General features: G+C 43.2%; 1 protein-coding gene across 7 annotated transcripts in view; it reads left to right on the top strand.

Annotated features, from left to right (window-relative positions):
• The window catches only part of CUX1 (cut like homeobox 1), a 266,570-nt gene that overhangs the window by 163,716 nt on the left and 86,990 nt on the right, over window positions 1-15,864 (top strand). For all 7 annotated transcript variants that reach the window (XM_058854097.1, XM_058854098.1, XM_058854094.1 and 4 more), the window contains exon 9: window positions 5,605-5,653. In XM_058854097.1, coding sequence (XP_058710080.1) covers window positions 5,605-5,653 — 49 coding nt within the window. The remainder of the gene's footprint in view (window positions 1-5,604; window positions 5,654-15,864) is intronic.

Here is a 15,864-nt window from a genome sequence, read left to right as displayed (position 1 = left end):
ATTTGGGTAGGGAATTTGTCATCCCTCTGCTTTGCTTAAAGAAAAACTAAAATTGAATATTCAAATGCTGGGATGCTCTCGTGCCCTGAGTGAATGCCGTGATCATTGGGCTGCAGGCAATTCTGCCATTGTTTAGTGATCCGAAATTGCTTCCTACACCCAGGAACCTTCCCTGATAAAAATTTCATTGAAACCTGAAAAAAATTCAGTGCACTGCCTTTTGCTCTCTTTTTTTTTTTTTCTTTTTTTTTCTTCTTCTTTAAATGCTTTGGCCCCTGTTCTTCTTTTCTTCCCTTCCCAAATATCCCAAATAACCTCACATTTTTTGCCATGTGCTGGCCAAGTGCTGGGTTTCACTTTCTGTAATTTTAAGAGGCTGAGCTGTTTACCTAATTTGGCCAAAATCTGCTCTGTGCCGATCACAGATATACGTTACAAGGAGGATTTTTCTTTTTTTTTTTCCTTAATTAAACATAAATGCACATTAGTTGATAATGTCTGCTTTTAGTTTGAAATTGCCTGTGTAAATGTTTGGGTAATTAGAACATTTTAACAAGCCCCACTGGCTCCATATACCGTTTGCTCTGACTAGTAAACTTTTACATGTTTCTAAAGAAAACAAATGTGTGGGAAAAAATGTTGTTTGTTTTTTGCCAAACCAAAGTATTAATCTGCCCTGGTAGGGAAGTTTCTTGGCCATGCCACTGACTGCAATTTCCAAAGTGTCATCTGTATTTTTCAGTCCTTCCATGTATAAAGAATCCAACAGCAGTTTCCTTCAAGGTTGAGTAAATTTGAATGTTTAGGGGGCTGTAGCCACAAGATTTGGCAAACCATTCACTTGTCATGTTAATAAAAAAGGAATTGTTTCTGCCTCTTTAAGCTAGTAGCTAAATGAAGGGCTTGAATCAGCTGGATTTTAATCATGAAGTCCAGATTCTTCTTCCTTGCAAGTGAATAACTTTGTGGTGTTCAGAGTTTTCATCCAATTTAATTTTATTTAGAAGAAGAACCGAGCTTCTTCCCTGTTACCAACCCCTGAATTTGCTCACTTGTTATGCTTTTCAAACCTAATCGGTTTTCTTGATCTTACAATGAAAATCGAGCCTTTCTGCACTTTTTATTTCCCATAAGCAATTGAATTGAAAAGTGGGGTGGTTTGGGTATTTTTTTTTTTTTTTCAACTCCTTAAGTTGTGTTTTATAGATGGCATGTTAGCTTTGAGGGCTGTTTCATGACTGGTAAAAGCTTATACCTTGTAAAATCCATAGCTCTTAATGCATTTTGTTTCTCACTTCAAACACAATACTGGAAGAAGAAATACTAGAACATTTCATGGTCGTGCTGTTTCAACAATTCAGATTCTTTTTACATGGTGATGCTGATTTTGTAGCTCCAAATGCTTGGGCTTAAAATTTGATTTCCTAAATTCCTTAGTCTGAAAACGTTGAAACTTAGAACAAGCTGTAATACACCCTGAAGAACTGTCTTGCTTACATGATTACTTTTCCTCTACCATGGAGATTACAAGAAACTAGATCAGATAAATGATTATATTACCTGTGGAATGCAAAAACACTGGGTAGATCACATTTATTCCTGAAAACAGCTTTCCCTCACTCTTTTTCTCATGATCTGTGTTAATGTTTAGGAAGTATCACCCTTGACCAAGCCCTGGTTGATGTTGAATGTGGAAATGTGGTGTAAGCCACCATAAATATCAGTGTATTTTAGAAGAATATCTCCTTGTTATGAATTATCCCCATTCTCTGTATCTGCCTGAAGAAAGAACTTTTCTCCTTGCTTTCATCTCTTGGGGTGATGGGGAAATTGAGACACTCATGAGAGGCCAAGGTGTGTGTGTTCCTCCAGGAGTAAAGAAAGTAAAAAGTGAAATAATCAAATCTCTGGTTCCTAAAAGTCAGTGTAGTTCACAAGGGGTGACTTTGGTTACAAATAGATCCTGGGTAACTACAAATTTATTGATTAGGTGAAGAAATTGTTCCCTGTGAGGGTGAGGAGACCCTGGCACAGGTACCCACAGAAGCTGTGGCTGCCCCTGGATCCCTGGAAGTGTCCAAGGCCAGGCTGGACAGGGCTTGGAGCAGCCTGGGACAGGGGAAGGTGTCCCTGCCATGGCAGGGGTGGAACAAGGTGATTTTCCAAGGTCCCTTCCAAGTTCCCATCGAGATTCCCATCAGATTTTCAGTGCAAGCCTGCAGGATAAGCCCAGAGCTGGATGGTGCTTTGCCTGCCAAGTTGTTCCATGGAAATCAGGAGGAATATTGAAATAGGAAGGGCTGAAAATGAGCAAATGTAGTGGAGAGTGAATACAGCAAAAATGACCTGTGTGGGACTCATTCAGTGAGCCAAGCAGAGCTGCCTCGTGCCTGACAGGTCTGAATTTGACACAATCCTTTGTAAACAATAAATCAATGCAGGTTGCTTCTGTGAGTGCATAAAAGGTGTGAGAACTGTAATTTATTTTATAATAAATACTTGTACTGAGCAAACAGTGAATGCAGCTATTAGAGACTTGCTCAAATAAGTGATTTTAGGCTGCTGAGTGCCAGCTACTGATGTGGTAGTTGAGCTTTTAAAATGAAAAGCCTGAATTCCTTTTGAAGATTCCCCTGAATGCTGTTGACACTTGTGCTAGGAAAGAATACAGAGTGATTTAATTCATTACTTTACTTAAAGATAACATTTATGGTTGCAGCATTACCCTCCATCGATGTGCAGACTGCTAGGCTGGAGGTATTTACTTGAATTTTTTGGAAGATGTTGCATCCTTTTATTAGGTGTGCTGGAAAGCTTGGGAGAAAAAAACGTAGGAGGGAAAGGGGAGTTCAGGATCAGTCAGCTGGTGTGTCTGGATACAAGGACAAAGGGACAATTTTGCCTTTGGCTACAGTTTGACACTTTACTGGATTCAGTCAGAATTATCTGTGCACGCTGAAGGGCACAAATGTCATTTTTATGGCATTCTATATCCTCAGTTGCTTTTTTTTTGTAATTGGCTGTGTATCTCAGTGCTGTAATAGAGCTCTTAAATCCTGACCCTGGCCAAAATGGGACACAAATACCAGTATTAATATTTCTCTCCCTTTTAAATGCAGGGTTGAGCCTTTTTACCTTGTTTTTCCAGCACCATCTTGTGTTTTCCTGGAAGCCACCCACCTTTCCTCTGGCTCGGGGTGCTCCTCTGCTTTACTGCTCTTGGTCCCCTCTCCCCTTGGTCCATTGGCCTTGGATATCCTTCTGTTCCTTCCCTTGCTCCTCTGTCCTCTCCCATTTCCCAACCTCTGGCTCCCCTTATCTTGTCACTCTCAAGGTGGCTGAAGATCTTTGGATGGGTCCAGACTCCCTCACACTTCCACCCCTTCCCACTCATCTTTCCTCCATCAGACTCATCTTCCTTTCTGCCAGAAAAATAAAGAGTTTCCCTGGCTGAGCTGAAGCCCCCCCTTCTGCTCCCAAAGCCAGGCACTCTTCCTCTCCCAATCCCAGGGGTTTTTGTTTCTGAGTCTTTCACTCCTCTCAGGTGCTGTGTTGTTCCAGACCTTTGGCTGATACCTGGCACCCCTTGGTTGGGTGGAAATGCAGGGATTTTATTGTTCTCCCCTCCAGAGAAGGAGAGGAAGCTGGATTGGCTTCAGCTGAGGCTGGCTGGGACATTCCCAGCGTGTGACATAACCCAGACATCATTTACTGGCTCCATAGAACCTGAGGCATTCACACATAAATTGAGCCCGAATGCAGAAGCTTATATAAAGAGGATCCTTAAACTATCCTGTCTAAAAATATTTGTGAAGTGCTGGGAAGCATCTTTTTAGTGTGTTGGGATGTTCTCTTCCCACTTATCTCTGTTACAGATAATACAGTTGGGTCACTTGCATGGGCTTTGGGACATCTTTTTCACGTGAAATGCTGTCATTTCCATAAATTGGTTAATAAGCTTTTTGGGCCTGGAGTCTAAAACAAAATATGTTTCACAACTGCAGAGGCTAAAGAGGTGGAAAGTGTTATTGCAGGCTGATGTTAATGTGCCCAGGTCAGTCTTGTGGCTGCTCCCTTGAATCCTTTTTTGCCCAGGCAGTGGTTGTTCAGTTCAGTAAGTAATGACCATTATTTATTATTAATTCAAAACATGGTGTGCAGGATTTCTGCCCAGTGTAAGAGCACATTAGCTTCTCCTGCACAAGAAAACACATGTTAATCTGTTTTCCATTATTGTCCCAAAGATTTTTTTCAGAATGCAGTTCATATTGCCCCAACAACATTAAAGGCTGTAATTAAAAATAATTTTCCATTAATTTATATACATGTGCATTTACTTATTGTGATCTTTTGCTGCATTTCCTTAAGTGTAGACCCAAAAGCCTAAAATGCTGTTGAGGAATAAATCAATATTCACTGTAATGATCCAGTGTGGAGTGTGCCAGAACCCTGATGTACTTCAATTAACCATCTTTCCTAACAAACACCTGCACAGGGAAATGGATCTTCTGTGGGAATCAGCAGAAAATCAAACCCTGACTTTTCTGCATGGGCAGAGGAAGGGAATTCCAGTATTTCACAGCTTTTACTGATAATGATCTGCTACAGATTAAAAACAAAAACCAGACATTATGGTGTTGGCAGATTGCAAAAGGACTTGCTGGTAAAGCTGCTGTTCAGAGGAGATGAGGACAGTGTTTATTGCTTCCATATGGTCCAGGCATACAAGACAGGGAAAATGTCTGGGGAGAATAATATGTCTTATTTTATTGATACAGAACATTCTTTAGGGCTGTCAGCCCTTTTTCCTGGTACCTTTCCCAGGTGAGAGCCTGAGTGGGAAATACTTGCCCATGATTGAGCTTGAAGATAAGAAAACATTGCTTATGGATTGGCTCCATTTGTGTGAGTGAAGTATTAGAAATGATGAATTTTAAGGGGTCAGGTCTGGGAGCTGCTCCCTAACAGGGGGATCTGAAGGATCTCTTTTTTTTCCTTGACTATTTGTATAGTTTTCAACCCTTTAACTTTCCAATTCAGCTTTGCAAAGTGCATTAGGAGTCTAAATTTAGAGTTTGATAAATTCTTGTCAAAAAACCCCTCCTTTTCACGTAATGTAAGATTTAATTTCTTGGTCTCTTTGACCTCTTGATATTTTTTTTTAAGCCACATTAAGAACCAAACTTGTGGGCACACTGAAGCAGAAGAGTTGCTGGGTGCTTTTGTATATGTGGGGAGTTGACTGAAGAACTCCAGTCTTTGACTTCTCCATAATTATCACTTGGGAAGCACCTGGAAAGATGACACTGCCTGGAATTTTGGGGAGTAAGACCTTCAAATATCCAGTGAATATGCTCAGCTATCAATTTGCCTATTGCATTGCAAAAAAAGGGGCAGCAAGCAAAGGAATTGGAGATTTGCAGACTGATCCAGAAAACTCCAGAGGATCTCACCAGTTGGGAGATGAGCTGCTCAGTCCCACTGTGTCCTTTTACAAATAAATATTGACAATTGGTGGTGTTTGTGTGCCTGTTGCTGTGCCTGAGCTCGTGCAGCAGCTCTTCTCTGTGTGATAACAAAACTTCTGCTCTCTTGTTCTCCCAGGGCTGATGAAATCGAGATGATCATGACAGACCTTGAAAGAGCGAATCAGGTAGGATTTTAAATGAGTTCCCCATAAAATTCTAAGTGTGACTTTGATTATTCTTTTTTAATTCTCTTTTGGATTTCATGACAGTTCTTTTATATGCACTTCGCAGTCATAACTGCATGGAGTAAGAAAATATGCAAATTTCGAGCAAAATACAGCTCTTTAGGGATGCTCTGTAAGGATTGTGGGCACAGTAGAGCAGTGCTTGCCATATATTTACCTTCTAATAATTTAAACTTACATTTCCCACTGTAGTTATTCTTGGCTCTGTGTTTCTAAATCCGTCATGTTGGCCCCTGCTCAGACATGCAGGTAAATGGTTTGCCCAAATTAAAGGGCCTCTGCCCTGGGGCTGTGGCAGGGCTGCAGGTTTTGGGGACTTCTCCAGACTTATTTTCCCCCTTCCTTTTCTGCTATGTTTTATTGGCATATTAATTTTTAGCAAGGGTTCAGGCTGTTCTTTCTGTGCAGGACCACCAGAGAAATTGCCATTTGTTCCTGCAGATGTTAATTTGGGCTGTGAAATGTCTCTGTGGCCATCCCTCACAGTGCACACACCCCTGACATGAGTGCCAGAAATACTGAGTTTTAACAAACCCAATCCCAATGGCCATGCAGGGAACCCTGTGAGTGAGTGAGGTGGAGGAGATGTGTATGGCCAGGCAGGATTCCATGACAAAGGAAATTCCACAAGCCACTGGGTGGTGGCTTCACAGAAGGAAACCTCAGCCAGGCATTTGCTTATCAGTGAGTTTCATTAACCCCTCTGCCAGGTACAACCAGAGATTGCAATCTTAAATCTCCCAGGCTATGGATTTATAATCCAGCTGAAGTTTAGCTTGAGAGCAGCTCCTTTCCAGGAGGAATAGTGGCAGCTCCTTCCCCTCCCTGGGTCCTGCTGTCAGCAGTGGTTGTGTGAGCCAGACCAGGTCACTGATCCTGTTGAAAATGTACCCCCTGCTCCAGCTGCTGTTTTGTTTTGTCTTTTCCCTTTTGCCAGATCAGCTTTCAGCCCCCACACTCCCCTGCTGCAGCTGCCAAGTTACAGCAAGTGCTGTTGGCCTTTACATTAGTTCTTGGAAAACTGGAAAAATACAAATCACAGAATCATTTCCACTGGAAAAGCCCTCCAAGATCATCTGTCCAACCATCACCCAGCACTGCCCAGGCCACCACTCATCCATGTCCCCAAGTGCCACATCCATGGGGCTCTGAAATCCCCAAAGGGATGGCAACTCCACCCCTGCCCTGGGCAGCTGTGCCAAGGCTGGACAACCCTTCAAATGAAGAGATTTTCCCTCATATCCAATTTAAACCTCCTTGGAGCAGCCTGGGGCTGTTTCCTCATGTCCTGTCACTTTTACCTGGGAGCAGAGCCCAACCCTCACCTAAAGCCTCCTTCCAGGGATTTGTAAAGAGAAATTCCCCCCTGGAGCCTCCTTTTCCCCAGGCTGAGCCCTCCCAGCTCCCTGAGCCACTCCTGGTGCCCCAGACCCTTCCCCAGCTCCATTCCCTTCTCTGGACACACCTCCAGCATCTTAATGTCTTAATGAAGCCAAAATCAGATTTGTAAGTTGCTGAGTTGATTATTTAGTCAGTAAAAGCAAACTGGTGTTTGCACAGTGGGTTTTTAGTTCTGTCAAAGAACTTTTGTAGACAGCATTAAATATTTATGAAAGTGCTAGTAATTATTTGAAAATATGTAGACTTTTTAGAAATTATGTAGGTGTTAAAAATGTTTTGGTAGAATTATTTTGTGATTTTTGTAAAGGCAGTACATTTTGCAATGATTTACCCAGTAGTTGGTTTTTCCCCTCAGTCTAAAGGGGGCTGTAGTTAAAGAACAGGCATTTCTGAATTCCTCATTGCCTCCTAAAATGGATTATACCTATTTATCCAGAAATGCTGTTTTTCTATCTAACTGGTACAAAGCTGCAATGTTTGGGGTTTTTTTTTTACTTTGTTGTGGTGCTTTTCTTGTAATTAGGTAAAATTTATAACTGCTTATGTGCATAACCCTTAGTTTGGTTGTAATTCTGCAAAATTTGACTGTACATAAAACCAGAGTGCCATTCCCCTGAGCTGTTGGAAAACCAGAGGAGGGGATTCTGTCTCTCCTTTCTCCATCTCCTTCTCCTCCTTTCCCCCTCTGGCTGCTGTGGTCCCATCCCCTCCCAAAGAGCAGCTCTGGCACCTGGGGGACCCTTCCTGAGCCCACTGAGCTCAGAAGTGCAGGAAGGCCTGGGTTTGGGATGAAGGGACCACATTTGTTCTCTCTGGGTTTGGCAACTTGAGGCAGCTCAGCAAAACATGGGAGAAGGCACAGCACTGAAATCACAGAATCAAGGAATGGTTTGGGTTGGAAGGACCTTAAAGCCAATCCAGTGCCACCCCTGCCATGGCAGGGACACCTTCCCCTGTCCCAGGCTGCTCCAAGCCCTGTCCAGCCTGGCCTTGGACACTTCCAGGGATCCAGGGACAGCCACAGCTTCTCTGGGTACCCTGTGCCAGGGTATTCCCACCCTCACAGGGAACAATTCCTTCCCAATATCCCATCCATCCCTGCCCTCTGGCAGTGGGAAGTCATTCCCTGCTATCCTGTCCCTCCATCCCTTGTCCCCAGTCCCTCTCCAGCTCTCCTGGAGCCCCTTTAGGCCCTGGCAGGGGCTCTGAGCATTCCCTGGATCCTTCTCCAGGTGAACATTCCCAGCTCTCCCAGCCTGGCTCCAGAGCAGAGGGGCTCCAGCCCTGGGAGCATCTCCATGGTCTCCTCTGGAATTGTTCCAGCAGCTCCGTGTCTTTCTTGTGCTGGAGCCCCACGAGGGACACACAGGGACCCTGTGGCTCTAAAAGAGCTGGAGAAGGGAAGGGCAGATTCACCTGGAGAGGAGCAGGAGCTGCTGCAGTGGCTCAGCTCATTTACTGAAGCATGCCCATAGAGCCTTTGCCTTTATAAAACACTTAGATGAATTATATCTAATCTTTGCAGCAGCAATTCCTGTGTTTTACCTTTTCATAGTTGGAAAAAAAAAAAAATACTAGAAGAAATTAAATCTATTGCACAGGCCAGAAAGTGAGTTTGCATCAGGCTGAAGTGTTACAATTGCAGAAACAAGTACTTAACCTAATTATGTATTTAATAGTTAAATTAACATTTCCTTTTACCATTTCAGTAAGTGCTCATTCCCCATTATTAAGGCTACCTTTAAAGAGTAGTGCTCAGCACGACTTCCTCTTTGCTCAGGGACTGCCTTGCTGATGTGGATGTGATGTTTTGCTGCTCTGGAATTAGCACTGACCCAAATGACTGGGATTCAGAGTACAGATTTACATGTTTCCAGTAAAAATATGAGAAAAAGAAAGTGGTGTAAGTTTTTATATATCTGACATTTCTTGAAAATGCCTTTCCCAATTACTGCCCTTTTTAAATCCAGAGCTGGCACTTCAGAACTTCCCTTGCTGTTGTGAGGACTCCTCTGTGGCTCCTGAGAGGTGGGGAGTGCCTTTTCCTCTCCAGTTCTGCAGGGACCTGACCTTGGTCCAGGTGTCCATAAAAATGGTCAAATCCACAGGGACAGAGGTGATGTTGTGGCTCCCAGCCCCGTGTCCTGATGGGTGAAGCAGGGACCATTCTTACCTTCAGCTCCATCACCTCTCTTCTCCCAGTGTTTTTTCTCACCTGGATCCTTAAGCTTTTTTCATGCAGGAGCTTTCTGGGCTACTTCGCTGTGATACCAACCCCAGAACAAATTACTGGCTCATCAGAATAATTGCCTTTAAATGCCAGTGAGCTTTGCAATTTTCTGCTCAGAGAGAGGGAGGGGTAATGACCACAAAGCTCCCTCCCTCTCCATTGTGTCATTAACACAGGGTGTAAACTGAATTTTCCCACAAAACATAATAGTGGGAGAAATGATTCCCTGGCTGGGACAGAGGTGGGTGCTGGAGATGAAGGCTGGTGACAGCCTCTTCTTCCTCAGCTGCTCAGGACCATTAATCCACGATCTTTAGTGGGATTTTGTGGCAGGACAGGTCCATTCTGACTGGCAGAGATCAGAGTACACCAAGTTACAGCTTCTGTGAGGGTGCCATGGGTGTAACCCTTCCCTTTGAAAGTCCCAAGAGGTTTTTTTTAATATAAAAAAGGGCAAGAATAGTGCATTAAAACTGTCTGGTGCAGCTGCAGCTGCCTCGAGAGGAGCAGTCAGCTCCTGCCATGGAGCTTTAGGAGGGGTAAAAGTTCTGAAGCCAAAGCCCCGTCTGGTTTGGTGGTAAAAGCTGCAATTCCATCATTTCCCAGGCAGCAGGAGAGCTGCAGAATCCCTGCCCATCCTCTCCTCATCCCCAGCCGTGGCTCTGTGCAGGAGCTGAGGGCACAACACAGCCAAGTACAATAGCAAAGGCTCCTTTTCACTTTATTAACCCAGCAGCTCAATGACAAAACTTGATAACATAACCCACCAGTTCCCCCTGCATTTCCATGAAGATTTAATAATGCTGTAGTTTGGTGAAGGGACTCGTTTTATTAAGATTTCATTTTGCACAATAAATCACTGCATATTTTCTGATATGCTACGAAGTATAAGAATAAATAATTAAAACTAAAATACCCGTACTTGTCAAAATAAATGATTTATCATAGTTTGGGATACAGCATCTTTGAATTTTTTATTGTTGGATTCCCAGAATATTCTAATTTCCAATCAGGGAAGTTAATGAAGCTCCAGTATATATATTTCTGCATTCACAGCAGTTAAACTTATGTGACTGTTTATTTTAGACAAATATTTATGGTTAGCACTTTCCTGTACCTTTTCAAGTTTATACCTTTCCAGTGTTTATGGCAGCAAAGTCACGAATCTTTTGGGACGACAAATTTATTCAAACAAATTATTGTTCTATTTCTGTACTTCATCCAGGAACCATCCAGTTGTGCCTGAGAAAAAGAGGTTTTTGTTGGAAAGAATAATTCCTAGGTTGTGAAAACAGAAATATTTAAATGTATTTTAATTTTTAAGTTTATTAAAAATATTTAAGTTTTTCAAATTACAGCAGAGCTCATCTTAAGGTTTTAATACTGAGTCTAAATCTGTGGCTTTATGTCATTGATGTGTCCAGATCTCTTTTCTGCCTTTATACATTGATCAGCTGGTTAAAAAAAAAATTAAAAATCTAATGGGATTTGTATGTTGAGCTTCCTGTAATGAAAAAGCTTCTTTTTCACTTTTAAAACAAAAAGAGAAGAACTTTGGTTAGGGTTGTTTGATCCTGGGTTATTGTATTTTTATCTGAAAGAGAAGGATCTAGATTTGAAAAGCAGACTCAGGTATAGGTATTGTTAGATTTTGACAGTGGTAAGAGAAAGAAAACATGAGACTTTTGGGTGTGTGTGGACTACTTTGTGTAAGCTACAGAAGAAGAATTAATTTATTTTTTCTTCTGTTATCCCTTTGGAAAAGCCATATGTTGCCATTAGTTTTCTTTTCATCTTGATAGTGCTCCCAGATTTCTACTTCTTATTTTTTTCTGGGGAAAGAAAGTCAAATATAGAAACTACTAATACCAATAAATCAGGAAAACTGTACTTTCTAAAATATAGCAGCTTTTATTAAAGAATCTAGACTGGATCAATATCATTTATTCCACAGAAATGTAGTGTTGGTTTTTAGAGTGTGTAGAGGAAGAAGTAGTGAATTTAAGCATTTTTTTGGAGCCAAACTGCCACTAAAATACATAAAACAGTGTCTGCTATAAAAGTAGAAAGAAAACCTCGCCAGGATGTTTTAGCAGAAATGCTGCTCTCAAGATTATTTTTTATTTCCTTGGGTATGGCACCTTCCTGTCTCCAACAAATCACATTGGAAAACGGTTCGAAAAGATATTCCTGCTAAGTGAGATTGCCATAAAATATGTATGTTTTTGAGCAGCAGATGGAATAAATTCCCCTTTTCACTCAGCAGCACAAGTGCAGCACAATACAGGTGGTGCTGGTGCCTGGGGGGGCTTTGCTGTGACCACCACAACCCTGGTGAGGAATCCTTGGGTTTGCACTTCCATGAGGAAGGGAATTCATCCTGCCTTGGCTCCTGCATTGCACCAAGGCTGACACAGGCACTGCCAGAGGATTTGCTTTTATTTCTGATTCCCTTGGCAGTGAACTGGATGCTTCCATTGTGTGCCATCCCTGGAAGTGCCCCAGGCCAGCTTGGATGGAGATTGGAGCACTCTGGGATAGGGAAAGGTGTCCCTGCCCTATCAGGGGGTGAAATGAGATGAGGTTTAAGGTCCCTCCCAGCACAAACCATTCCATGGATCCAGTTACACTGGATCCAGTTAAGTTACACTGCTTCACAGAAGATGAAGTCATTCTCTTAATCCTGGGATTTCACTGTCTGCAGAATGGGAATAATAACATTTACTTTACAAAGGGCATTTGAGATCCTTGCACGGAGAAGTTCTCTATAAAGGCAAAATATGGTTAATATTATTTTCATGCAAACATGGGTTTCCTGCAAATGCCTGGCTATCAGTTGGGAATACATTTATCTGGCAGCCTTTCAGCAAACAGAGGAAAGTGCAATAGCCTGAAGACAAGAATGAAGACAACCCAACCTCTTCTGGTTGGTGGAGTTTTTTCTCTTTTTTTTCATGTAGTTCTCCATTGTTGGAAAAAAATAGGTACCAGAGCCCCAAAAAATCTTTCATGTCCCTGATGTTCTGCTAACCTTGCTGCTGTTCTGTGGAAGTTAGGGCCATCTAAAGGTTTTATAGGAAATTTTTATATCTGAAAAGTTGAGAAATTAAAGCACATTGAACCAGTGTGTTTTAATTGATGTTGTACTCTGAGAAACACAGCTTTTGCAGCAGCTTGCAAGTCTGAATGTCAGCTCCAAGCGTGGTGATTGCTGCCATAACCAGGCTCATTAACTGCAGCAGAATTACTTGTGATAATACCCACTCCTCACCCATAGGAAGATTTTCCCACATGCAGCACTGAATTTAGCATAGAATAAGGAAATAGAGTTTGGCTGGTGGAACTTTAAGGGAAAGGTTATACATTTTTTTTCACATAAGTATCTCATTTTGCTGTTCACACCACTGGTCTTTGATCAAATTAACATTTTACTGTAAGTAGGAGAGCACTCGGTTCATGCTATTCATTATCTTGTCAGGAAACAAGGAGAATAATTTAAACTGGATATATTGTGTAAGGCTTTTTTTTTCTATTTTTAATTGGAAACCACACAGCAGTGTTATCATTGTGACCTCCTGGCTCCACTGTGAGCAGTACAATATTTACCTGCTGTATGAAGGAAAATGGAACTATTTTGAAATATTTTGTTACCAGGGAGGTAGTTCTGTACTAGAAAACAGCGGTGTAGGAATTAGAAGGAGTTGTATGACTGAACTATGCTGAAAAATGGGATTTTGGGCAATATTGGATTTGCATGAGCTTCATCAAGGCCATTAGTGTGGCTGTCACTGGTCATTGAGGGTTTTTTTTTTAGGCTGTGCATAGGATTTGGGAGTAAGAAAGCCAGAGTTTTAGTACTGGCTGGTGAAAAGCAACTGTGCTGTGACATATCCGGTACCTAAAGGAGCTCCAGGAGAGCTGGAGAGGGACTTGGGACAAGGAATTGAGCTCCAGGACAGCAGGGAATGACTTTCCCCTGCCAGAGGGCACGGATGGACGGGATATTGGGAAGGAATTGTTCCCTGTGAAGGTGGTGAAGCCCTGGCACAGGGTGCCCAGAGCAGCTGTGGCTGCCCCTGGATCCCTGGAAGTGTCCAAGGCCAGGCTGGACAGGGCTTGGAGCAGCCTGGGATAGTAGAAGTGTCCCTGACCTGGCCAAGGTCCCTTCCAAACCAAGCCTTTCTGTGATTCTGTGGCTATCTGTGTATTTCTCAGCTGAAGTGGAACAGTTTCACACAAACAGAAGGTTTTGTGAACTTTCCAGTGGCTCCAAGTTGTGCAAGATTCCTCGGGTTTAGCCATTTTCCATACTGGGCGCCTGTCTCTGGCTGCACTCTTTATTTCTTACTTCAGGAAAAATTGTTCAACCATTTCTAAGGACAAGATTAGGAAAAAGAAAATCCATTTTCCCCCAGATGTTACGAGTTTTTCTTGCTGTTTTGCTGGGGAGCCTGCTGTGCCCAGATTTAATAGAAAGGGTTTGACGAGGGATGGTTCGCTTTTTTCTCAGTGTTGTATCTTCTGTTGCTTCAAGTAAAAAAGTTTAAAAAAAAAATAAATTGAAAAACAGCCTCAACTTTGGCCAGCCTGTAAGAGTCTGGAAAAAAGAGTTCACAGAAACTCAGCAGAATCTGGTTTGAGTTTGTTCAGGCTTTGCTGTCGGTGCCTGTCCCAGGCACGCTGCAGTCTGGCACTGCTGGGTGAACATTAACCAGGCAGGTTTCGCTTTTTCTGGGTGTGATGTGAGGTTTTGGGGGGGAACAGGGAGGGGAGACCCTGCCCAGGCTGCCCCTGCCACGGCAGGAGACATCAGCATGGGAGCAGGACAGGGAGAGGGGTTCGTGGTGGGGAGGGAATGGGGACAAACACTGGGACAGGGACACTTGGAGGACCTTTTGTGAGGACATTTGGAGAAGAAGCAACGAGGAGAAGAGGAAGGAGGAAAAGAGGAAGGAGGAGAAGAGGAAGGAGGAAAAGAGGAAGGAGGAAAAGAGGAAGGAGAAAATCGTGGGGGTAAGGCTCGTTCTGGAAGTTTGTGGATGTTCATTAGGTCGTGTGAGGTACGAGCTGGGGTTTGCCTGCCTGGAGCTGAAGGCGCCGTGGAGCACAGAGAAGACAGAAATGGTGCTTCCAGCAGCCAAAATGAATTAGGAAGGGGACAGAGTGACAAGCAGAGAGGGGTGGCAGTGGAAGAGGCAAAGCCAGAGGGTCTGGCAGGGGAGCAGCACTGCAGCCTCTGCACGGAGCCTCGGCTCAGGAGCGGGCAGGGGCAGCTCCTGGCGGGCTGGGAGCCTCCAGCCACGGCTGCCGTGCAGGGAGATGTGCCAGGGGCTCCAGGAACACAAACAGGGCTTGTGCCAGTGCAGTCAGGAATGTCCTGAAGCACTTCTGGTGGTGCAGCACAGCTCCTGTGAGGAGCAGGTTAATGCCACAGGGGGAGCAGATGAAGTGCAGGGGTCACACACGGAACAAGAGGACAAAGCAGAAGATCCACTCACCAAGCCATGTTCCTGGATTTCTCATTGGGAAAATGTCACTGGAAAAGCCACAGCAGGTCCTGGTTGGTGCTATCCCACTCCTGAACCCTCACACAGGGTGGCTGAGCACCATCCTTGGGCTTGGCTTTTCCAAACTTGTAAGTGCTCAAATTTGAAACTACCGTTCTTTTAACAGGGTTTTGTGTGTCATTTATAATTTATATTGCAATAGCACCCAAAAGTGCTTTCCAGACACTGAGCACATCTGTAATTCTGGCTCTAAAAAGCTTCCATTCTGTGAGGGGGGAATAAAAAAGAGGAAAATTGACCAGCATTTCCCAACTAGAATTGCCCAGAGTTTGTGCTGATGTATTTTTAACAATGCCTAGTATGAAATCTTGTCTGGTATTATTCCGAGGATCACAACAGGTGTTGGGAATTGGCTGGGGAGGCTGTGCAGAAAGGGCAGCTGACAGCTCACTGTATATGCAGATGTACCACCTATTAGCAATATCCTCTGTGGTTTGCTCGCATGCGAGCTGAATAGATTCTCCAAACAATGCTGCGCTGAATGGAAGCCATCAGCAGAATTGCTCAAGGCTGCAAAACCCATTACTTATACAGCATAGATGGAAGAGCAAGTGCCACAGTGTAGTAACTTGTCCTGCTTTGCTGGAGTTGTTCTGCAGTTATTAGATCAATATATGTAGCTGCACATCTAATAAAGTACCAGAAAATAATTTATCTCAATGTGTATTGTTAGCTCAGTATTTATCCTGATATTATCCAGCTGCATAAACAACATAAATCGCTCTTTTTTGTGCCTTTTTTTGCTGCTGCTTCCACGTTTTCCAAGCACACAATAGGTTGTGTCCCCTGCTCTGATTATTGGAGCCACGTCACTGTACTTTTTACAATCACATTTTAATTACAGCTGTAGAACCTATGCAAAATCATTTAATACAATGTTGTGAGCAAATAGCGCAGATGATGCGTTTAGTATTTGATTGCTGTTAGTTTACTCATTGATTAAACATGCAGAG

Source organism: Poecile atricapillus, chromosome 21 (assembly GCF_030490865.1).
Source record: "Poecile atricapillus isolate bPoeAtr1 chromosome 21, bPoeAtr1.hap1, whole genome shotgun sequence".
Taxonomy (NCBI): domain Eukaryota; kingdom Metazoa; phylum Chordata; class Aves; order Passeriformes; family Paridae; genus Poecile; species Poecile atricapillus.
The sequence above is the reverse complement of the archived record's forward strand: the minus strand, read 5'-3'. Positions and strand labels throughout refer to the sequence as shown.